Raw genomic sequence first — 25215 nt, forward strand, 5'->3', positions numbered from 1 at the left:
TCGTTATAAAGTGACACTCTATAAAACCTGTGTCCACCCCATCATGTCATATGCGAGCGTCGCCTTCGCGTTACGCCCTCCCTCCGCATATAAGAGATTCCAGACTCTCCAAAACCGCTTCATGCGCAACGCTACTGGGTGCCCCTGGTTCGTACGCAACGTCGATCTCCATAGAGATCTCAAACTCCCCACTATTGCTCAATACTTTAAAAAACTCTCGAAAATCTACTTTGAGAAGTCTATCCGACATCCCAAACCCTCTCATAGTTGCGGCTTCTTTTTACTCACCCAACCTTAGCGCCACTCTCAACAAGAGGAGGCCTAAACATATCCTTCACGACCCTGACGATCAGATTACTACTGACAGTGCTCCCTATCAGGACACACAATCACGCTATGCACAGCGTCTTCGCCGGCGAAGACGAGGTCCCCGACTTCTAACGTCAACCGGACGTGGGCTCGCACCACGTTCTCGGAAGCGTGCGGATTAATCACCGTCCGTAACCCTTTCACTCCAATCGTCGCCTGAGCCGAGGTTCGGCCTCACATGAGGCGCCCTCAGGCCGACGATCCCTTCGCTTCTTCGAGCCCTAGGGTTCAAACTCTTCCTGGCAGAGCCCCATTCCGAGGCTCGCCAACAAGCCCGCGTTACGCTGTTAAAATATTGAAATTTTGTTCTTTTTTCAGCATCATTCTACGATTTCAACTGCCGTTGTTCTATCTTGTGTGAGATGAAAGCAGAGCGGCTTGCTTCCAGGCAACCTTGTCAAAGGGCGCATCAAAAGTGCCATGGCCCCTAAGAAATATTGGATTGTGACACGATCCCTAGTCATGGCCGACTGAAGATAAAGAATCCTTTATGCTCGCCACTGTCCGCATAGGAGCGGTGTTGTGAGTTTACGCTCTGTATCCCCTTTTCCTATGAGTAAGGACGCCTGTGCATTGCAGTGCACTAGGCCACACGTTAATTGAACGCGTAGCTTGTAGTTCCCACTAATTGTTGATTTCCTTTGGGATAAGTTACGTTACACGTGTACCGGCGCGGCGGTCCCGCGTGTAATAATATTTTAACATTGAACAAACAGCTATTCCGTTTGCACCCATTTCGATATTCGTTGTTTGGAATATCATTGTTGGTTCAACTAAAATTGAAATATGCCTAAGCGCCGGTTTATTTGTGGACAAGTAATCAGATAATTAAGATTCTTACAATTATCCCTATCCCTACTAATATTATAAATGTGAACCTAAGTTTGTTTGTTACGATTTCAAGCAAAAACTACTGAACCGATCATCAAGAAACTTTGAAAACATATTCTTGGAGGTAATATAAGTAATATAGGATACTTTTTATCCCGAAATTAAGCTCAGTTCCTTTGGACTATATAAAAAATGTTAGAAATGTTCTTCGTTAACCTTTAGCATATAAATCAACTAACAATGCGATTTCGATTCGTCCTATAACGATTTCTATCTTTTGTAAGGGACAGGAGGAGCTGAGACTGGTCAGACAGTTCCTTTCAGATATTGTTTATGCGAATAGATTTTTTTTTTTATATAAGAATACACAACTTAAAAATCTCAGTACAACTACACCTATATTTAATGTCCATGTGTCTCAAAAAACAAAAACAAACGCTATAATAATTATTTTTTTATCCCCATAAATTCACGGTTCTTGTGATAAGAATTCTAAAGCGTTCTTTATTCTAAAAAGCTAAACGGGTTTTAATGAAATTTAATACTGCACCTTTAATACTCTGTACCTACTTAAAACTTTAGCCGGTCGAATTTTGTACATTAAAGATATTTTAGTGCAGTGTAGTGTGCGTTTGTGATTTTTTGTCATATTCATTGGTTGTCGTAAAAGACCCAGCAATTTTTACTTTGGTAATTGAAACACTAGTAAGGAAGTAGGTACAGGCATATTTCGTATTGTTTTTTTTTTATCGGATTGGTTTTTCCAGTCTTTACTTAATTTTCCAAACGGACTATTAAAAATAAAGCTATGATTTATTATGTACCCATTTATAATTATAGTGAATAAATGTTTTGTTTCCTGATACAACCGGGCCGCGTTCAAACGTAAAATCTTCATATTTATTTTAGTACTGATAAATATACATTAGGATACTGGTACGTAAGCGATTGCAGTAATTTCTGCGAAGTCTATACGAAGCAGGCTCGCTAGGAACTCGTACAAGATACACAAACATCCCATCCAAACACACAGACCTAAACACAACACAGATTTTGCAACACGCCATGCGTGGCGCGGACAGGCGGTGTGCAGACGCCGGCAAAAACATTCTCGCTGATGATATATTATAACCCAAGACATGTTAATGAAAATGTTACTAAAATGTGAAGCTACATTCAAATGAGTCGAGATACGAAATAAAGGCGACCGATCTGTGCTTACTCCACTTTATATCTGATCTTATCTAAAAAAAAGTTCATAAACACAAAAATATTTTGTTTCATTTCAAATGTAATGTATTTTGTTTCAGCTATTAAAATTAGCGAGTTCTAATATACAAACACTTAAACTTACTCGTACATCAGTATAGAAGCGTATGTCCCTTAATTTACGATTATCGACACGCATGTAAAATTTTTGTTAGACATTTTAGGCTTTAGCAGATAATTTTATATCTATTATTTTTCTTACTGAATAATTATTGTAGTAAATTTTCACATTTCATCTCAGATCATCACATACCTACTTTTTATTCGCGCAATTTATAATATCCTTAAAATATACAATACAGCAATTTATACTTAAATTAATCAACTAATATATAATACGATGTTAGTACTAATATATAAAAACGTTTCATACGATATCTAGAGATTGTGTATCAACCAACGGTTTTCACATAACTTTTAGAGCATTTATTTTTCTCAAATCACCTATGCTCATCTAAATCTGGCTAAGTGGAATGTAAAGGTCGGCCGGCATCTGTTTACTATAATCTGACGGGTTACTCGTAAATATAACAACTAAAGATAGATGGGCACTTTTAATTCCCACCCCGCGGTGCCGAAGATAGCATCTCGCATATCTATGTTTTTGAATCCACGTTAAAATGAAGGAGGTAGGTACACAATTATTATTTCAATATATGCATTTTCCCCCATGACGTTAATTTGTTCTCAACCTACTCAACTCCTAAACCGATTATGATGCGGTATCTTGCGTTATCAAAGTATCATTTCAGAATAGAAGTCTTAAACATGATTAAGGTTAGGTTGAGGTTTCCAATCATTTCAATTTCCCCATTTATAATCGTATTTACCTACTAGAAGGAAAGTAGGAACATGGAACGGGTGAAACCGCATGCAGAGCTAATATTTTCTATAAATGTATCCGCCAATTCTTGATTTTTAACCAATGGTAAGAACTTTTCGCGGTAGTTACGTTTCCTAATAACATCAGAAGTGGGATCGCTGGGATCTAACAACAAGGAACGCGCCTTTGTGATATCGGGCGCTTGTCCCGCTGCGCTGGTTCCCAGATATCGAGTTACGGACAACTGGTCGCCACTCGGCGCATGTGGAGCGCGGGACCAGATGGCTGCCTCACTGCGCTTCAGTGCTGACAGCGGATATGGAAAGCTGTTTAATATCTACGGCGAATAATATTAAAATATATATAGGTTGTATATACTCGTTTCTTTATATTCATTAATAGTCTATAACATTGCACTGCTGGACTAAAGGCCTCTGCCGACGGGAGGGACGTGGGGTCGCAGTTGATTGTAGTAGTACCACAGCCCCCTGCTGCCCGTTCTCCATATTCCCCTACTCGCCTCGTACGACACCCGCGGGTAGGCGGGATGGTGACAACTGTATTCTTATCTGCCAACAAACGTTGGAACTATAATTTCTAAAATTAGCAAATAAGAGAAAACAATACTGAGGTGCCACACTGTAACGTCGTAACAAAATCAGAATTAACATACTTACTTATACAAATACGCAAATTTAAATGCATTTTAAAGTCGTTCATACAATCCCTACTAATATATATATGTGAATGTAAGTTTGTTTGTTACGCTTTAACTTAACTACTTAACCGATCCTCATGAAACTTTGTACACATATTCTTGGAAGTGTAAGAATTAATATAGGATACTTTTTATTTCGACATTAAGCTCAGTTCCTTTGGGAGAGGGGATGAGTGTTTGACGATTTTACACCATACTCCGACAAATTATAACCGTAACCGATATAAATATTTATTTTTATTTTTGTTCTATAGAGGTTATAATATTTGTTTAATTTTGCCCAAACTGTGGTTGGAGATAGAGGACAGAACTCATCAGCGGACGGCAGCACACCTCTCATTAAAGGCTTAGCAATACTGAATATCTTATTTTTTTTTAAATAAATTTAAAAAAAAACTAAATTTAATGCCACATCAAAAAAACAAAAACAAACGCAGACGAAGTCGCGGGCAACAGCTAGTATATAATATTTATGATTCCCGCTGCTATAATATTATGAAAGTGACAATTTTTTTGATGATAAACATACAAGTTTTATAGCGAACCGGAAGCCCATCGGAAATACGACGAATAATCGATGGATATCAAATTAAATAAGAAATATGGAAATTTCCATGTGTAACCAACCCCCTTTGCCATAAGACTTGACGTCATAGGCACTCAATCACACAATTCCATAAAGCCTTTCTCACATTATTTAGATACAAGCGGGATGAGTAAACTCACCACTAATTTTACAATTGTTTATTGTAGTGACTTAGCGAGGATGTTTTGGCGTGAACAACAAAACATGTGTAAATTTTGTATCACAGACGGCTGCCGGAAGGGCATTCCGCATCTTAGCGGTGCGTGTTAGAGACGAGAAAGCGACGTGCATTGTAAGCATCCGTGGAATGCCAATTACGTAAGGATAGAAGAGCTTGGTGTTTTGCACACCACAATATGTTCTATGACTAAATGGTGGGCGAGTAACTGGATCTCATTATTTCCAGAGCGACTTTAATAAATTTTCTACAGTCCACTTTTTTGGAAACGGATTTTTAACGCGACTTTTCCTTACCATAAACAAGGTTTGAGATGTATTGTTAAGGTTTGGTATCGCGGACAAATGTAACAATATCTTCTTAGCACATTTGTGCAACACTCATAAAGCTTGCGTTGGGACATACTCATGTCCATGTGTCCAACACCTTGAACTCACGGCAGCCCAATGATCATAGAAGTTGTCTTAGACCAGAATAAGATAGCCTTCAGCAATACTGTTGAAGCTCAAACCTCCGTTTATACCAAGGTTTTAGTATCTGGCGTTTTCTTGATGCAATTCAAGGGTAACATCTAAAAGTCGTAAAATACGTATGCTTAAGGAATGTCATCATCTCAGAATGTCGGAATGTAGACCAACCGGTTAGATTCATTTGCGCATACCGTTACTTAAAAAACAAAATTCATGACATATAAACAAATCGAAACGTCTGTCAATACCAGGAAACCGGAAGTGACCCAAAAATCGCGTACACACGATAAACAGCGCATATAAATATAGAACGTAATGTATGTTTGTAAGCATTTAACTACATGCAATGAAAAATAAAGTGAAAGAAGATAATATGAGACCTTATCAACCACAATAAAATATTGAGTAAAAGAACATTATGAGACCTTATCAGTGCAGAGCTATCTCTTTCGGATAACCTAAGGTGTCTAAGGTGTCTCAGTTCTTTGCAATCTGGCTTTCGTCCTGGTCATAGTACGGCTACTGCTCTTGCTAAAGTAACTGATGATATTCGATGGGCGATGGATAACAAGCAGCTAACAATTCTTATTCTGCTTGACTTTAGCAATGCCTTTAATACAGTTGACTTTGACATCTTGCTTAGTCTTTTACGCTCTATTAACATATCTCCATCAGTAATAGACTGGTTTCGGAGTTACCTCAATGGCCGTCGACAGCGCATTCAGATTGACGAGTCCTTTTCGTCTTGGTGTGATGTTGCGGCTGGGGTACCTCAGGGTGGCGTGTTATCTCCTTTACTTTTTTCTATTTTTATTAACTCTATTACTCAAAACATCTCTTCTCTCTATCACATGTATGCAGATGATATCCAAATATATCGCTCATCTACCCTTCAAAATCTTGGTTCTGCTGTTGCAGCTATAAATAATGATATGGCTGCAATTTCTGAGTGGAGCAGGCAATATGGGCTAATGGTCAATCCTGCAAAATCAAAAGCTATTGTTATTGGTAGCTCAGGAATGATCGCGAGGGTTGATTGGCCGAGCATTCCTTCTGTGATTTATAATGGCATCGCTATTCCTTTTTGTGACTCTGTTAAAGATCTTGGTGTATACCTCGATCGGGAATTGTCATGGACAGTGCATGTCAAAGAGCTGAGTCAGAAAGTGTTTGTGGCGATGAGCTCGTTGCGAAGGCTGCAATCATTTCTTCCAATTCCGACCAAAGTTATGCTAGCACATTCTCTCTTTCTATCTATTCTCGATTATGCGGATGCAAGCTTTCTTAATCTGACCGAGGATCAGCTTAATAAACTTGAGCGTCTTCAAAATCTTGCTATTCGGTTCATATTTGGCCTTCGCAAATATGACCATGTTTCCGAATTTCGACAAAAACTCAAGTGGCTTCCTATTCGTCGTCGCCGGGATATGCATGTACTTTCTCTTCTGTACTGTGTGTTATTTCATCTAAATACTCCCTCGTATTTAAAAGAGAAGTTCACTTTTCTTGGTGAGCAATCTGGTGTAAGATCGTGCCGTGCGCTGACGCTGTGTATGCCTTATCATAGGACAAAATTTTATAAGCGTTCGTTTAGCGTACGAGCTGTGGAATTGTGGAATGCGCTTCCATTGAGCATACGACGATCCAAATCACTGGCGATATTTAAAAGAGCAGTTAAGGCCCATTATATTGTTAACGACTTTTAATAGTATGTATATATGTACTTACTCATTTATTGTATGTTAAAGTATTTAATTATGTAAGTGTTGTTATTATATATATTAGTTTATTTTTATATTTATTTATTCATTATATTAGTTACTTTTTATCTATTTGTGCACACTAGTTTATGTATTAGCATGTAGTTATTTGCATGTATGTATTTTAATATTTGTACCACCAGCAGTCTATTCTCCTCTTCTTTTTTTTCCTAATTCTAAGGTTGCCTGGCAGAGATCGCTATTAAGCGATAAGGCCGCCCTTTGTATTACTACTTCTTTTGATGTTTCTGTTTTTGTTATATTTTAAATGTTGTGGTATACAAATAAAGAGTTTAATAATAATAATAAGGTGTAATCTAAAAACCATACAACGGGAGGTGGAGAATAATATGAACGAAACTCATTTGCTTTAATTTAAATAAACTAAACATATAGTCGTAACCAATATATCGCATAAACTTTTTAATCAACGGGATATAACTATAGCAAACAAAAATCCACACAATCCACAAAAATGGCGGGCAAAAGATAAATATAATAATATATTATACAATAATATGCCTTATTAAATATTATAATCAGTAGATATTATAGCATATGAGCGGCGATGGTAGATATAATCTACAGAAGCGATAACAAAATTCACTTTCACGAGAAGACGTCCGCAGTCCGCTTTTTAAATCTTACTTAATCTTTGTTAAGGTTACGCCATCTGCTTTTAACACCATACATATGTAAAGGGGTGATCTCTTCACTATTCAGTACTGAGAAGGCTATTTACTATCCCAAGAGAACGTTTCCTTGGTCATTTTCCTAGATGGAATGTTTTTTAAGTCCATCTCCTGAATGTCAGCTTATGCATTTATGCCACATTCATCAAGATTGGTTGTGTGGTTAAGCCGAACATAGGTAAAGACAAGACACGCTTTCGCATTTTTAATATTACTATAATTTACGTACAATCCTTAGTAGACTACATTGTTATCAACGTATAAAAAAATAACATCTCTAGGGTTGTTACATTGTTAAATCAAATTTCAGTCTCGCAGATGCCTGAATAAAAAAAACAATAAAAAATGGAAATGAAAATACAATCAAGCAAGTTAAGGGACTTTACGAGTAGTAGCTAGAAAAGATAAAAGTAGTTAAACGTACTCTGATGAAAACCCACTTTAGTTTAATTCATCAATATAAACAAGAGCTTGAACAGAGTATGCACATTAGCTTTAAACGAGTAATTGTAATATAATGTAGCCCACTAGTGTGTAACTACAGATTTGTAAAGCGCGTCGGGCTAACGTACTCTTAATGCTTCTAAAAGTTAATGAATGCGCTAATGAATAGCTTCTGCCGTGGAGCGTCGCGTGCTGATGTAACGTATAAACAAGCGCTGGGAAGATACATTTGCTTTTTATTTGTGTGACTATCGAGAAATGCTTTATCTACGAAATATATTACTGTCTATGCTGTATGTTTCCAACTACATATTTTGACCCGTTGGTCTAGTGCGCATCAGTAAACTGTACAGGTATCTCTTAGCTAGAAAAATACTAACTGGAGAGATATATGAAATCAGGAAATGTTAGGTTTTTTTTTTTAACTAAGAAACTTGTCTTCCCCTCTAAGGCTCGCTCCAAATGGACATATTATTTTGGTGAGGGTTTTTTTTTCATTCCACTACAAGTTAGCTCTTGACTACAATCTCACGTGCTGGTTAGTGATGATGCAGTCTAAGATGGTAACGACATTCTGTTAGGGGTATAGCAGTTATGTTCAACCCATACTCCTAATTGGTTTCCACATACGACATCATCGGAACGCTATATGGCTATGAGGCACGTCCCACTAAAAACCCACTAAAAACCACGGCGCTTACCACTGCGCCATCCACGGAAGTCGTCGTATTAATAACTACCTGTCTCTGTCTCTTTTTCCTTTTAAATAATACATTTTGACATGACCAGTTGGTAAAGTGTACGCGGAAAAAATACTAAATAGTAAATTAGTCAAAACGTTTTTTTTTTTTATTAAATACTTTATTTTTATTTTGTTGCGGCTTTTAGAGATCCGAATTTGAATTTATTTCGTGCTCCGGAGAGCATGTTATAATCACGCCAATAGCTGTGAGCGTACTCGCAGAGTCTCTTCACGCATTATAAATCGGGCGCATTACCTTTATTACCACTTTTTTGATTAACAAAACCATTACCAACAGTCGTCTTTGTTTTACAGATAGCTGCAGTCCCGATTACTACCATTAGAAAAACATATTAAAGGTTCTACTTCGTAGCAGCTTACAAGTTATTATTTTCTAGTTTTTCAACCAATAAAGTTTAAACATTGTAAACTATACATTGTATTTCACGCAGATAAAACGGGTGCAATAGTGAAGAGAAACCTCGGCGAGTTAACCGAGTAGAAATCAAAGATTGTGTCACGGCTGCCATCATTACGCCCCAGTAAACACTGCCTGATTACAGCCTTTTAGTTTTTACCTGCTCCGTCAACGACTGCTGTGAAAGGCGTGCGAAACTATTGTGAAAATTCAAAATGCCATTAGTATTAATTAAGACCAAAATGCCAGCCGTTCGGCCTCAGCATGCACGTTGCTAGAAGGTGTCGAACTGATTCAGAAAAAGCTACAACAATTAAACATTCTTTCTAACTAGTTAAATAAACAGAAATACTCGCCAATATTTCTGAAATGAAAATGTATGATTTAAATAATTGAACATAAAAATTAAATATTTAACAACCCTAAATAATCACTAAAATTTGAGATAAAAGGGTAGATGACTATGTGCATTGTCGTAGTATTTATTTATTTACTAGCTGTTGCCCGCGACTTCGTCTGCTTTTGATTTTGTTTTTTGATGTGACATTCAATTTAGTTGTAGTTCTAAAAAAATTAAAAGTATTCAGTATTGCTAAGCCTTAAATGAGGGGTTTGCTGCTATCTTCTGAGGAGTTCTGTCCTCTATCTCCAACCACACTTATCAGATCTACACAAAGTTTGGGCAAAATTAAACACATATTATAACCTCTGTAGTACAAAAATAATTATTTAAATCGGATATAATTTGTCGGAGTTACGGTGAAAAATCGTCAAACACTTTTATCCCCTCTCTCGAAGGAACCGAGCTTAAGGTCGGGATAAAACGTATCCTATATTACTTCTAACCTTTCCTAGAATATGTGTACAAAGTTTCATGAGGATCGGTTTAGTAGTTTTTGTGTGAAAGCGTATAATAATAATAGGGAAGTAGGGAAGTAAAAGTAAGTAAGTAGGGAAGAGATAGGGAAGTAGGGATAGGGATTTTATGTATTTCTGGGCTGCACCAAAAATAACTGAAGTGAAGCGCTTTGATTGAACAAGATAAAGTTTTCTAATGGGAGTATAAAAGCCAAGTGCATCCGAAGCTTGGAGCTAATCGATCACACCAATGTCGCTAAATCACTTGGCAATTAATCTTGCGCCGCGTTCAAGTGAAAGCATGAAACTTCATGTGGGAAAACCTTAGCAGTCTAGAGTACGCTACACTAGACCAACGCGCCATCATTTTGTCGGTAAAAATGTCACTTCACAGACAATAACATGCCTTCTAAATGTTGATCCACCAAACAATTCTCTTCATCCATAAATTAAAATACTGGACGCTGATTTATTAGTGTTTATAGAGAAAATTTAAAAATTTATTAGTAACAAAATATGGTGAGTAAAGCTGCATGCTGCACCGAGAGAGGGTTTTTGTAATCGGTATACCTGTCGTTGGTCTTCAGATAAATACATTATATGACTCATTTATATCCTATATATGATTTACGTTTACTGAATTGGTGTTACTATGGAGTATCACACCTGATGGGTAGGATAGGTTTTAAAACTACATGTTATGGTAGGGTATACATAACATGTAGTTTTAAAACATCAACACTCTACCACCTGTTTCTGAAGGCTACGGGATATCCTAGTCGCTGGTCCGTAATTTACTACAGTGGACTCCCAGTAATACGGCCATTGTCTAATGCGGCGGCCCCAACGGTCTTCTTTCAAGATCAGGGTTGCCACTTCATTGCTAGTGGTCTCCACACTTGGTAGCCTTTATCGTGAAGACCATGAATGACTTCTTATTTTGTTTAACAAGCGACTAAAAGTAAGTGTCCTTAGTTTTAGGATCTAAATATTAAAGATAAAATATATTATAGGAACCAAGATACAAGTAGATACATACGATGAGTTAGGGTTGGTAAAATAAATAAATCATACTTATACATAATTTTTTTTTTGCTTGTATTTATATACAATCGGTATATTATATGTATTAAATATATATACCAAGATATTTGTATTTTATAGGTAACTGACTATCGATGTATTGTATAAAAACTCCGCAAAATACCTAAATAAAGATACATGATATTAAAATAAAGCTGATCAATAGTCGGCAGTCTGCGCCTGACCTCATGTGGGAAAAGTATAGAGAATGTGTATTATGCACTAAACAATTACCCGCGCGGCGAGCAACCGTTACTTGATTATTGAAACAACACAAATTAATGATCGTCGATAACGACAGGAAATGGGAAAAGTGTTCGATTTATTTGCATGCAATTGAATGCAATCAATAAAAATAATACTACTTACTTTCTTTAGAGTTCCTTAACATCGTTCAGAAAACAACCAATGGTCATATAGAAATAAATTGAATAAAATCAAAATTTCGACGAACCAATATTTAAAAAGAAAATGGATTGTAAAAGTATCAATATTGAAAGTAAAAGGATAAAGGATAACGGAAAAGGATATTCAAAAAATCGTAAAAAGTGTAAGACAAAAATCTATTAAGGCTTAAAAAAAGGTTAAGTATTAATTGCTCTAACTTCACAGCTAAATATTAATAAAAAAAAGTTTGTTGAGTGCTTCTTTTTATAGCAGGGTAGTTGGGAAACACGACTTAGGTTTTAATTTAACGAATGCAGTTATCGCCATCGCCTCTCAATGATGGAACCGTTTAGAACACCGTTTAGTTTTAGGTTACGAATGTTGTGTAGCTATCACGTCAGAATAGTGGAAGCATATATATGTATAAACGCTCTTCGCGGTCTTCATGAATAAATACTTTTCGATTTTCTTTTAGATTTCGGTAAACAAATTAAATATCGTAATCCTTAGTCTGCACACAAAATTAGACTGCGATAATCTTAATTGTAAAAACAACCGTTTGGAACAACACATACGGCATACTCGAAAAGTAGAGCACATTGACCTCGATAGCAAACGAGTTAACTAGGTACTCGTGAACTATAGCTCGAAGTTTTTATCAGAGTTTTACTTTGGAGTACCTTATTCAGTAGTTCGATTATTCAGTATATTGGTCAAGGCAAACGAATAGCGTTTCCCCTGGGTCGAAGCTACACGTCAGTCGACAGAAACTTGATATACCTGCCTCATTCACAGATTTATAAGGGGTTTTCTCTTTTTATTTTTCTGTTCCTTCCTCTATTCCTCCGACATGGTGATCGGAAACTTTTCTAGGTCGGTACTATAGTGGTTGCTTATTTTTTTACCTGTCAATTCTAAATATTTTGGACTACATACTATATATATATTATAAGTCTTTACATTTATCGTTACAAATAACATCTAATAAAAAACATAAGTTTTCTTTCTTTTTTTTGGTCTCTTTTCCTCTTTTTCACATTTTTATTTTCTCACACAAATAGGATGGCCTAGGACTTTCTCCATCTTTCGATCCCGTCCGATTTTATCCAAACCAGTAGGTGTGGTTTATTTTTTGTAGTTTATACATTATCTATACTTATAATAAAACTGTAACTTGAAGATTTCAGTACATTTAATATATTTCGAAAATTTTGACTGGGGGAAGCTTTATATTCGATACCGAGTCCAAAACAGATTTTAGTTTAATTTTTTTCTGTCTGTCTGTCTGTCTATCTGTCCGGGCTTCACGTGAAAACTACTGAACGGATTTAAATAAAATTAGGTACAGTGGTAGCTGATATCCCGATAAACAATAAGTTTCCTCCGGGATATGGAATGAAATTTTTTATCATTTTTACTTCATATCTCCGTTAAATTTGCACCGATTTTAATCATTCTTGTTTTATTTGACAGGGTGTACTACCAAGCATGTATTGTCTAATTTTAATAAAGATCTGATGAATATTGTCGGAGATCAAGGACATAATTCTTCACAGATAACAGCAAGTCGCAAGGCACAACGATCGAATGTATGCGTGCCATCCTACTAATATTATAAATGCGAAAGTATTTGAGAATAGATGTATGGTTGGATGTATGTATGGATGGATGTTTGTTACGCTTGAACGACACAACGAATGAACCGATTTGGCTAAAATTTGGCAGAGATACCTAAAATATAGTCTGGCATAGCTCATAGGCTTCTTTTTATCCCGGAGAAGAAAACAGCTTCTACAGGATGGCTGCGCTATTTTTTCCCCATTTTTCTTTCAATATCCGCGCAACGAAGTTTTAGACGACGTGATGTGGTTTTTTAGATAGGCATAATTGACGTGGTGTCTTTAAGTCGACTTATTCGCCGATCAAGTCGCGCGGGTCCGCTAGTTACATTCTAAATGTACCAAATCCGAATAGTGCACAGGCAATTTTAGTTCCCGTGGGAGCATCTTGCTCTTGTTTTTTCTAGGCTAATAATTATTCTATGTCCATCTCCAGGGTGCCAGATTCGGACATCTGCGCCAATTCATCGGTGCAGCGATTAAACTGAACAAACAGACATCCTTTCCTATGTAATATACTATGCATTACTGGTTTTAGCTTTCAAATGCTAACCAAATATCTTCGCTATGTTACTTCACATGTGAAAACTACTTAAAGCCGTCGAAATTTTACTACTACCTATTTTAAAAAGTATTTCCCGAGGGAGGATAAAAACATGCGAATAGGGCAAAATAAACTGTAAAGAATTCGTATTTATAACCGCCACCGCTTTTAAGATGATTAAGAACAATGTATATTTTGACGCACACACGCACACACGCACACACGCACACACACACACACACACACGGACACACACACCCACATACCCAAACACCCACGCATGCACTTCCGTCACGTGTTGTTGCCGTGGCTTCTTTTTAGTTTGTAATGTGTCGTTGATAACCTAATGGCCTGATTAGTTATAAGATACACAGATGCATTTTTAACTTGTTTATTTAGTTTTAGGCTGATGTGAGTAGTCACCTAGATACTGCGCTGACAAGTTAATGACCCGACATCGACGACAAAGCATCTTGTTTAGTTAGTTTAGTTATTTTTTTTGTTTATTCGTTGCAATCTTTTTGTATAAAACAGTACGTGACTGAAAACATACAACTTCGTCCGGTAGCTTCATAAAAGCTCATACAACTTGTCAACTTGTTCATCAAAGGGTGTAGCGGATTTTATTCCTCAACCTCCTTCAGTTCCTTTTAGACGACCTCCGTGGCGCAACGGTGAGCGTTGTGAATTTAAGTAGGACGTCCCGGGTATGATTCCCGGCAGAGGCGATTTGGGAATTTAATATTCCTGAATTTTCTCCGGTCCAGTGGAAGGCTTTAGGCATAGGCTAGTTACCACTCTACCGACACAGGCGTTTCGTGCGATGTCGTTTAGAAACCGATTATGGGGTTTGCCTACCATACTCACTAACAGGTTATCCCGCTACCATCTTAGACTGCATCATTGCTCACCAGGTGACATTTCAGTCAAGGGCTAACCTGTAGTGGATTTTTTTTTTAAAAGGAAAAAAAAATCGGCTTGCCCTAACTGCAATGCTACCTGATGGTAAATGTTGATGTAGAGATCGAACCTGTAAGGGGTATGAAGTTATATTAAACACATAATCCTGATCGGTTTCTACGCGAGATTGTATTGACGCGACTTCGACATAAAAAAGTATTGTGGTGCACTAGCTAAGGATTTTTTGGAGTTTACTCCTTAAGAATCGATTTTCATATATAAGGCGCCCGGTATGAGAAAAATGTGAGTAGTAAAATCTACTGATGAATGACATCGTTACGTTTTCGCTTTGCGACGTTGCATGCCCGGCAACTGTGATGCGCGATCATGCAACGTCGCTTTCTTTTAATTAACTTATTTTTTGTGTAAATATACCTATTCCTAAATCTGTTAAACAGGGTGTAAAAGTGAAAGTATTTTTACACGCAACCGCAATTAAAAATTATAAATGTTTATTTTTTTCAAATCAGCCCCTATTGGGAAAGGTCGGGGATAGTCATTTTGTATGTTAGTACTGGACATCCATGAAATATTGTTAGTTTCGTGGGAAACCAACCATCTCGTCTTGGCCATAATTGGAAATTACTATGCAAATTATATGATGAAAATTTAATTTTGCCAACGTAAATAATTATGAAGCGTAAAAGCTTCCGCTCAAGTGATTTGATGAAATTCCCAACATGACACAATTTCATTGCACGTAAGTATTTTAACTTGCACTCTTCTCATTTCATAGTTTATAAATAATATTTTTAAAATTAAATTATTATATTGCAGGATGAAAAACAAGCTTCATTTACCGTGACAATCCGACAGTTTATATGTACGATGTTATTTATAATCAAAAAAAAAACACTATTATCGAATAAACAAATGACAATAATATCTACGGTGTCTACCGGTGCTATTGGCGCAGTGGGTAGAAGCTCGACTTCACTTTCTGTGGGCCGCATTCATCTCTCCCAGAACAGAATAATGATTGTAAAATTGTTAAATCTTGATGTTGGAAAAGAAGAACTGCTGAGTTTCTTTGCGGCTTCTTCTCGGTGGAATCTGCCTATCGAACCGGTGGAAGAGTCACTACAAACAGACAGACTAGACGTTTCAAAAAGTCTTCTTGAAAACTATGCACTTGAATTTGTATTTGAATAAACAGAACTTCCAAAACACTTTAACTACGCACGTATCGCTGCAATAACGCAATGCTGCTTTGCACCAGAAACAAGCACAATATTGTAATTCCCCGGACGAACTTTGAAATAAGCTCTACTATTACAAGCTCTCGTCATATCAACCCATTATGGGCACACCACGGGGCGCGGGTCACCTCGAACAATGAGAAGGGTCTAGAGCGTAGTCCACCACGCTGGCCCAGCGCAAATTGGCGGAATCTACAAGCCTTTGAGAACATTATAGAGAACTCTCAAACATTCAGGTTTTCTCGCGACGTTTTCCTTCACCGTTGATAAAAACGCACTAAACTTAAAAACTTAGAGAAAGTGAAGCCGATGTCCTAGACTATCACAGCTGACAACATCTCAGCTCTTCTACTACTACTTAAATATATGGAAATAAATTCATAGATTCTTCAAAATACGTTATCTAAGTAATTTTCGCTGCAATAACGCATTATGAAATACGCAATTTCATTACATAACCTGGCAATGTAGTCAGCATGGCGGAGACAGATCCGTGACAATATCGCAATGGAGAAAATAGTTAATGCTCTGCATCCCAACGGGCGCGAGTGAGAGATCGCGCATAGGTGCGCCCTCGCGCCGCGTAGTGGGAAGCAGGCAGTTAGCGTGACCCCACGGGATGCACAGGAATGCGCGGCCGTCCGGCCCAATTGACTGAGTGCTGACGATCACATCCAGTGCAAGGTGGATGTCGACTAGCAGTCTGCACAACTTTTGTATCTATACTAATATTAAGAGGTAAAGTTTGTGAGGTTGTGGTAATCTCTGGATCTACTTAACCAATTTCGGTAGTTTTTTTAACCAACTTAAAAAAGGACGAGGTTCTCAATTCGTTGGAATCTTTTTTTTGAAAGTAAGTTACCCGATTACTCGTAGACGCTTAAACCGATTGTTTTTTGTTTAAAGGGGCATATTTCCAGGTGGTCCCATTTAAATTTTATCGAAATCGGTCGAGCTGTTATTAACAAAATCAACAATAATGTAATCCAAAGTAGCAAAATTTGTTTTCTTGTTAGTTCCTGGGCGTACGTTGAAGTCGGTTTTTTATAATTTAAAAATAATTTAGTATCAATAAAAAACTACATTATTTCTGAGTGTCATGTTAATGGCTATATATATTAACTCCAAAAAATTAAGACGTTTTCATTCACGACAACCTTTCTTACGATCGCTGCCTTAACGTATAGAGATATATATCGAATCGTAAAGAAAAATTATAGAGCCCTTATAATGCATACAAAAATGTCAGCTACAGAAATAATTACCATACGAGGCCATAGCGGGTCGCTACTGAACTACTGAAACAACAGAACTGATTTTAATAATTCTTCATTTGTAAAGAAGTCAGAAGACAATGCTGTAACGTCCTAAAGTAAACGCGAGTGAAACCGCGGGGATCAGCATGTACATATTTTTATACACTACTAGCGTACCCAGCCCGCTTCGCCGGGCTAGAATTTGCTTTAGTTTATTTAAACAATAAACTTACATCATTAAATTTTTAATTTAAGTCTCATCATATAATAAATCATTTATTATCTCCGTATTCATTCTCTTCTATTTTCTTCTCAATCGGGTGAAGATCATTATCTACACCCATGTACACCCAACAATATAATATCATATAGTAAAAAAAAGCTGTATTTGACAGTTTGACAGTTCAAAAATAGGAGTGCTCCGATTGTCACCAAACTTTACAGGATTACTCGCCAGGTCAATCCGGAGATTCCCTGAAAGTTTTATTGAAATCGGTCCAGCCGTTTCGGAGCCTATACGGAACATACCTACACTTTCTCTTTTATATAAAATCTATCTATATATATATATAGATAGATAGATAGATAGATTTATTTGTTATCAGTGCAATTTAAGCGCCTTTCTGAATAAAGAAGTATTTGATTTTGACTATAATTGGTTACGCGAAACTACACACGTTTGAGAGAAGGACTCTATAGCTAAAAACTGTTTGTTATTCGTATATCCAGTTCACCGTCTATCTTTTTCCTTTAATCAGAGCTTCTATCGTGCTCAACGGAATACGCGATCGGAATGAATAAGTAGGTACTCAAGTCCCAACGGGGCTTAGGAAGTGTTCGGCGTTAAGCGAACAAGGTCAGGACATTGTCGACGTGACCTCTACCTTGATTCTGTAAGATATCAACTCGGTGCAAGGAACTCGTTTAAGATAAGTGTAATCAGCTATTCTTAGATGCAATATAAATGGAAAGACATCATCGTTTATTGTATTGAACAAACAATTTTATTACCGACTAAAGCATGCCCTCTGTTTAAGAGATCCTTCATCTATACCGAAAATATATTCATCGGGGTACCTACGTGGGGACAAAACTCTTCTTACTACCGAAAATGATAAATCTAATAACGCACACAAAGACGCTAGCGTCCGCTAGTTATACATAATCACAACGTATTCCATCCAAACGGGCCGTGTCTCTATAGCGAGAGTCGCAAACACTTCCGTCGACTTAGACTCCGTGTCGCTCGACGGGTCTGGAATGTTATCTGCCAGCACGACTGTTATATCACGCGCTTCCTGCCGGCGCCGCTTAGTGTCAAGAGTCCAGCATTTTTTGTTTATTTACTAAATATTTACAAACATCACTTAATTCCCACTATTGTGGACATAAGAACCAGTCGGCTGTTTAATACCTATTAAAAAAACACTTTGTTACTGAAAAAAAGTTAATCATAAATATTCAAACTATTTTTTTAAACAAAATGTTTACAACCTAATATTTAATACTAGCTTCTGCCCGCGTCTTCTTCTGCATGGACTTCAGAATTGGGTGTAAAGCTTCGCTCGTTAAAAAAGTTTAATCTTACCGCGGGAACTATTTGAGAGATCGTATAGAAAGTGCATGTCCTTTTCCATAGCTTAGGCGACATGCATGCCAAATTTCAAACCTGTCAACCCGCGGCTTAGCTTGTAAACAATTTTAAATTTTTCCTACTAACTACCTTAAGGAATCAGTATAAAATGTATGCTCTTTTCCAGGACAAAGGCTACATGCATGCCAAATTTCATCCAAATACGTTTTTGCGTTTTAACCTGAAGCGGCTTAACGGCTTACCGTTAAGCTTTTAAGCCTTATGTGCCTGTAATTACACCGACAACCACACCGTTCAGACCGGAACACAGACAATGCTGCTTGGCGCACAAATAAGCATGGCGCTAGTAGGTAGTTCCTCGGACGATCTGTCACAAAAAGCTTTAGTAGTACTCAATGTACAGCAATGTATATGTATTTTCTAAGTATTTATGTATGTATATAATTCATAAAAATATTCATGAGGCATCTTAGTACCCATAACACAAGCTACGTTTACTTTGGGGCTAGATGGCTCCGTGTGTATTGTCGTAGTTTATTTATTTTTTTTATTTTAATGTACGTCTATTGGTTTAAACAACAAATTACCTTGAGCCTACCGTTGCGGTCAACTAATCTCCACACCATAATGTCATAACCATTGATCGCTACACATGTAAAATAACCAGACTACTATAGTATCTTCGGTAAATTGCATAATTTCAGAAACACTTTCAAACATTACATTATCATGTGAACATAAAAAATCTGATACCATTGTTATGTGGCAAAGTGGGCGTATTTAAATGTTAAATTCAATGAGTCATCGTAGGCTGTCTACATTAACACTCATTGACACATTTCACACTCATTTATTTAAGTTATAACATAATAGCAAACAAGTTAACGAAGTTAAGTAACGGCCAAATACTGAAAAGACCGTCTAATGTTCATGCAATCTTATATACTAAGTGCTTATTTTTCAGGACGATGTAGTGTAACGTCAAGTAAAAGTTAACTTAACTTTTAATCAAAATTTTACAAAAGGAGTCATTTAACAAGAAATTCATACTGGCAATAAAGAAACTGAACTAACTACGTTGCTAACTAAAAAGAAGTTTAACCAATCACATTTTAAATTCTTCTATACGTACAGGAAATAATTAAAAAACTACCATTTTAATTGGGAATTTAAAATATCTAATCACTTATGCGACCAGTATTGAGAGAATAAAAAAAGTAATGAATTTCTAATAGTAGTAATTGCGATGAAGCCAGGCCCAAAACCAAATAACCAAAAGGCTGCTGATTTCTTAATGCATATGTTGCACATATACTCAGTGGCGTCCACTTCATACGTGCACAAAAGCACTGCCTACCCTAAGATTGATAATATAACTAGTTTAGGAGGCGGATTTTTGCCAGTGCACGCCACTGCATATACTCCCAACGTTTCTTAGCAGAAATGAGGATACTATCAAACAAACCCTAATAATTCCGTTTATATTAATGAACGCACAAAGATCAATGTAATCCCAAATTGTCATTATAGACAGATATAATTTAGTAGTGCTGTCCTTATCTACAGGGAAGAGTGGGAAGTGGATGGCAACACTTAATTCAATCTGTCATCTTAACATTTTGGATAAAATTTATTATTATTAATTTATTAACTAGTCTTGGTTATAGTGTTATGGACATGAAATAACAGAGCCAAAGGTTTTGTGTACAAAAAACCATTGCAAAGCATAAACAAAATTGTTTTTCCACAAATCTTCAAGCCGAACCACCGCCTATTTTGTCGTAAAGTAAAATAAATTTTATAATCAACTTTCGTTCCTGCGAGATAGGATATCTTTGTTATGAGGTGAAATTAATTAGTGACATATTTATATCTGATATCAATAACTTCCTGCTAATCATGTCGGAGTAGTCTATAACAGGAGTCATTACTAATTAGTGGGTAGCAGTCATGAGCGTAGCTTGGGTAGCAGTCATGAGCACATCCGGTGTTAGTCTTAAGTTATTGCTGATAAATCAAACTTACCGATACAAGTTTTAATTTTTTTTTCCCTACAGTCAGCGGGTGTACGTTATTCATAAGGTTTTTTAATGTCCTGAACTCTTCTTAATGTCTGAATGATTTTGTAATGGACATTGCACATACCTCTAATTTTGAACAAAATTAAAAAAAATTAAGCGGGTAGGTGAATAAATACAACTACAGCAGGTCGAGAGACCGCATCATACAATGCAGTACCACCACACACAAACAGGCAGCGTATATCTAACACCACAGAACTAAGAACGTACAAAAACCGCGTACACGACTAATATATATAAAAACCACTCCACTTTAGAGTTGTTTCTCGAACAAACGGTTAGTACTAGTGACACTTCATACCATTTAGCAGTTGAAAGTAATTATTTTACCTCTAATGTTTTAAACGTTTAACCATGAAATGGGAAAATGAGAAAAAGTTTGTGAGCTAGCAACATTCCGCGGGTGCAAAGTGTGACGTGCGCGGGGCGTTTCCACTGTTTTGGACACAATGCTCTGCATACAATAATGGTTGGATGAGGATACTATATGTTCTTAATTCTTTGTCTAGCACTATACGCAATCCAAAACTATTTAACAGTATATAGGCTTAGCGGTCGGTTCAAATGACAAAGATTACAAGGCTCTGGCTCCAACAACATTGCGCGATTTGCTGAACAACATGGGAAGCCTTATATGTGACAGCTATAAGGGATTTAGGTAATGTCCATAAAATATAAATAATAGCTTAATCCCTTTATTAAAACCCAATAACATTAGAGTTTAAAAACCTTTATCAACAAGTTAACACAATATCATATGTATTGTTTGTTTAATTTAATGCAGTGCATTGTGTCCAAAATCAGTGAAAGGCCCCACGCACGTCTCGCTTCACACACACCACACATAATTACTGTCCACTGCTAAATGGTATGAGTTTTATACACTACTAAGGCGGAGTGGTTTTTGATGCTTCAATATTAGTCGTGTACACGGTTTCTGTATGTTCTCAATTCTGCGCACACGTATGCAATGCCACTTGCGATTTCTAGAAAAATTACAAAAATTTCAGAAAAATACATGTTCATTGCCGGAGAGCTGTTTGGTATGGAGTATGAGGATTAAATAAATTATTAATTACACCACTCAGATTCTCCTGCTTTTCGCGGAGTATAGCAAATTAATCTTAATTTTCATAATAAACATTGAATTCTTACATTAACTATACATAGATAGTTCAGTGAGTATTCTCTTGCACGACGAGCTACCGAAATCATGAACATGGTATTCGGTGGAGCCATTCAACAAAATTTTGAAAGCAAGCGATCGTTATTCCTACAAGGACTTATAAAGACAACAATTATAAAAACGAACGTATCAGCATTCTGCAGACGGTGTGGCGGGCAGTCTGAGGAAGCGTGTCGCAAGCTGCGGCAAGGCGAGACCTGTCTGTTATCAAACGTCTCAAACGCGGCAAGATTTATTATAGCTCGTTTATGTCTATAGTTGATTACGTAATGGGTAAACTCTATAAAAATATTATCGGTTTGGGTTTGTCAAATACAGATAATATTGATACAGATTCAGTACAATCAAAACAATCCATCTTCGTCCTCAGCTGGTTATGAATCTCTCGCGCCATTATATTCTGTCCTTTCTGAACAACAGAATTATCCCTATTTATATTATATATAATATTATAAAGGTCAATGTAAGTTTGTTTGTTACGCTTTCACGCAAAAACTACTTAACCGATCCTCATAAAACTTTGTAGACATATTCTGGGAAGTGTTAGAAGTAATATAGGATATTTTTTATACCGACGTTTAGCTAGGTTCCTTTGGGAGAGGGGATGAGTGTTTGACGATATAACACCATAGCTCCGACAAATTATAACCCATTTAAATAATTATTTTTGTACTATAGAGGTATACATATGTGTTTAATTTTGTGTTCCCAACTGTGGTTGGAGATAGAGGACAGAACTCCTCAGCGGATAGCAGCAAACCCCTCATTTAAGGCTTAACGATACTGAATACTTAAATTTTTTTTAGAACCTCAACTAAATTTAATTTCACGTCATCAAAAAACAAACGCAGACGACGTCGCGGGCAACAGCTAGTAATATTATAAATGGGAAAGTCTGTCGGTCTGTTTATCCTCCTTCACGCCTTAACTTAGCAACCAATCAGCTTGTTTTTGGCGTTGAGTTCATTGGAAAGACTGAGAGTAACATAGGCTACGTTCTACCTCAGGAAAATAAACGTTGCCTACGGGATTTGGAAAAAACCTTAATAACGCTGACGAAGAACGCGGACAGCAGCTAGTATTTCATATTCCCGTTGCCCGCGATTTTAACCCCCTTTAGTTTTTATTCCACATTCTTTACCTTTGTTTTTTCGGAAAACGCTTATAGTATTGACTTATATAAAACCATGTCTCCATATTCGAAATCAAAGAAGTTTCATGTAATATCTACTTTACGCTTTGGTGTTTTTCGAGACATAAAATCCTTTTCCACAAAAACGCTATGTCTGGACGCGAGATTTCTGAAGCCCGTCGTCGCGTCGTAGGGGTAAGCTCGTATGATTTATGGCTCACAGATTAAACGAGGGTCGAGTATGTCATGATAAGAAAACGCTCATCTGATATATCGTAAAATAATTGGTTCATGGTACCACAATGTGCAAAAATGTCTATTGCCTGTGAATTTTTTTTCATGACCATTCAGTGGTTGTTATTGCTTTTTGGTGGGGAACTTGGGTTCGTTTTCTGGCTTTTATAAGTACATATTGATATTTATTCGAGTTAGGGAATATAACAGAGAGGGGGCGTCCTGTTCTACTACTAACATAAACTGCGATCACCACCGTATGCCCTGTGGTGATTATGGGCGAACCCCCCCTTTGGGAGAGGCCTTTAGTCCAGCAGTGAACTATTAAAGGCATTGATGTTGTTGACGATTATTTACTTAAGTCACTTACTAGCAGCGATGCACCTAAATGTTTGATGTTTTCGACCATTATATTATAGTAGATAATGTAGTAATCTTTCTCCAGTACGTGCCATAAAAAAATTATGCTTGTACGGAGGAGTACCTACTTTAACTTTCCGGTACGATGCCATGTTGTAAAATGATTTCATGCGTTTTAATGAACCGCATTACTTTTAAATTAAATGCTATATCGACTGGATCACAGCGCTTACTTGTCTTCGTTTTAAAAAAACAACCTTTAGTGTTTGCACTTTTTTTTCTAAACACTTCAACAATACAAACATCGCCATCTAGCCCCAACGTAAGCGTAGCTTGTGTTATGGGTACTAAGATGACTGATTAATATTTTTATGATTAATGTTCATAAAGACTACAATATACAGATGAACACCCAGACACTGAAAAACGTTCATGTTCATCACACAAACATTTTCGAGTAGTGGGAATCGAACCCAGAGGCTTGGGACTCATAAAGCAGGGTCGCTGCCCATTGCGCCATTCGACCGTCAAACTTGACACTTAAAGCTAAAACGAGAGTTAAAGGTGGAGTGGAGTTTTTGTAGATAAGAGATAAACACTGACCTGCTAGAATGCACCTGGAAGTTCCCCCCGTCGAGCAGGCGGACCTTCGCGAACAGCACTGCGGACACGAACGGCACCTCGGTGAGCTCCTCCAAGCAGCACTGCACTTCGAACTTGTATCGCTTTTTCTTCATCATGAACGCCATGATCCGACAACATCGGGCCCGGCACTCCACTACTGGAACTCGACAACCGGCACTGACTGGTTCCGACCGGTTTGGCACTCGCACGAATCACTTGCACTTCACTTCACTTCACATGGACGAATGAATATAAAACACACTAATATATCTTTATCTCCTACGTAGATAAGTAAAGCGGTGGAGCGATTAGCGAGGCATCGGCGTTGTTTCGGCGCAGACGAGCGGGGCCACGGAGCGGGCGCATATCGGCTGGAGTCGTTAGCCTGCGAAGGAAATTGATGCATGTACACATTAAGATAATACTTAATTGCTTTATTAATATGTAACCAGTTGGGTTTCGTTCTTTGTCCGCATTTTATCGCGCGATATACGGATATTAGTACATTCCTTTATTGAGACTTGATATATTATTCTTAAACTGACGGCCGATTGGCGCAGTGGTTAGCGGCCCTGCTTTCTGAGTCCTAGACCGTGTGTTCGATTCCCACAACTGAGAAATGCTTGTAATGAACATTAATGTTAATCAGTCTGGGTGTTTATCTGTAAATTATAAGTATTTATGTGTATTATTCATAAAAAAATATTCATCAGTCATCTTAGATCCTATACCACAAGCTATGCTTACTTTGGGGCTATTTATTTAAATTAGGTAAGCGAACAAAAAGTTAAAAAAACC

General features: G+C 37.2%; 1 protein-coding gene across 3 annotated transcripts in view; it reads right to left on the minus strand.

Annotated features, from left to right (window-relative positions):
- Positions 1–25215, minus strand: part of LOC120623324 (protein FAM102A) — a 119790-nt gene that overhangs the window by 65864 nt on the left and 28711 nt on the right. For all 3 annotated transcript variants that reach the window (XM_039889288.1, XM_039889286.1, XM_039889287.1), the window contains exon 3: positions 24397–24802. In XM_039889288.1, the coding sequence (XP_039745222.1) occupies positions 24397–24542 (146 nt within the window). In that variant the 5' untranslated portion in view covers positions 24543–24802. The remainder of the gene's footprint in view (positions 1–24396; positions 24803–25215) is intronic.

Source organism: Pararge aegeria, chromosome 4, assembly GCF_905163445.1.
Source record: "Pararge aegeria chromosome 4, ilParAegt1.1, whole genome shotgun sequence".
In the NCBI taxonomy this organism is placed as follows: Eukaryota; Metazoa; Arthropoda; class Insecta; order Lepidoptera; family Nymphalidae; genus Pararge; species Pararge aegeria.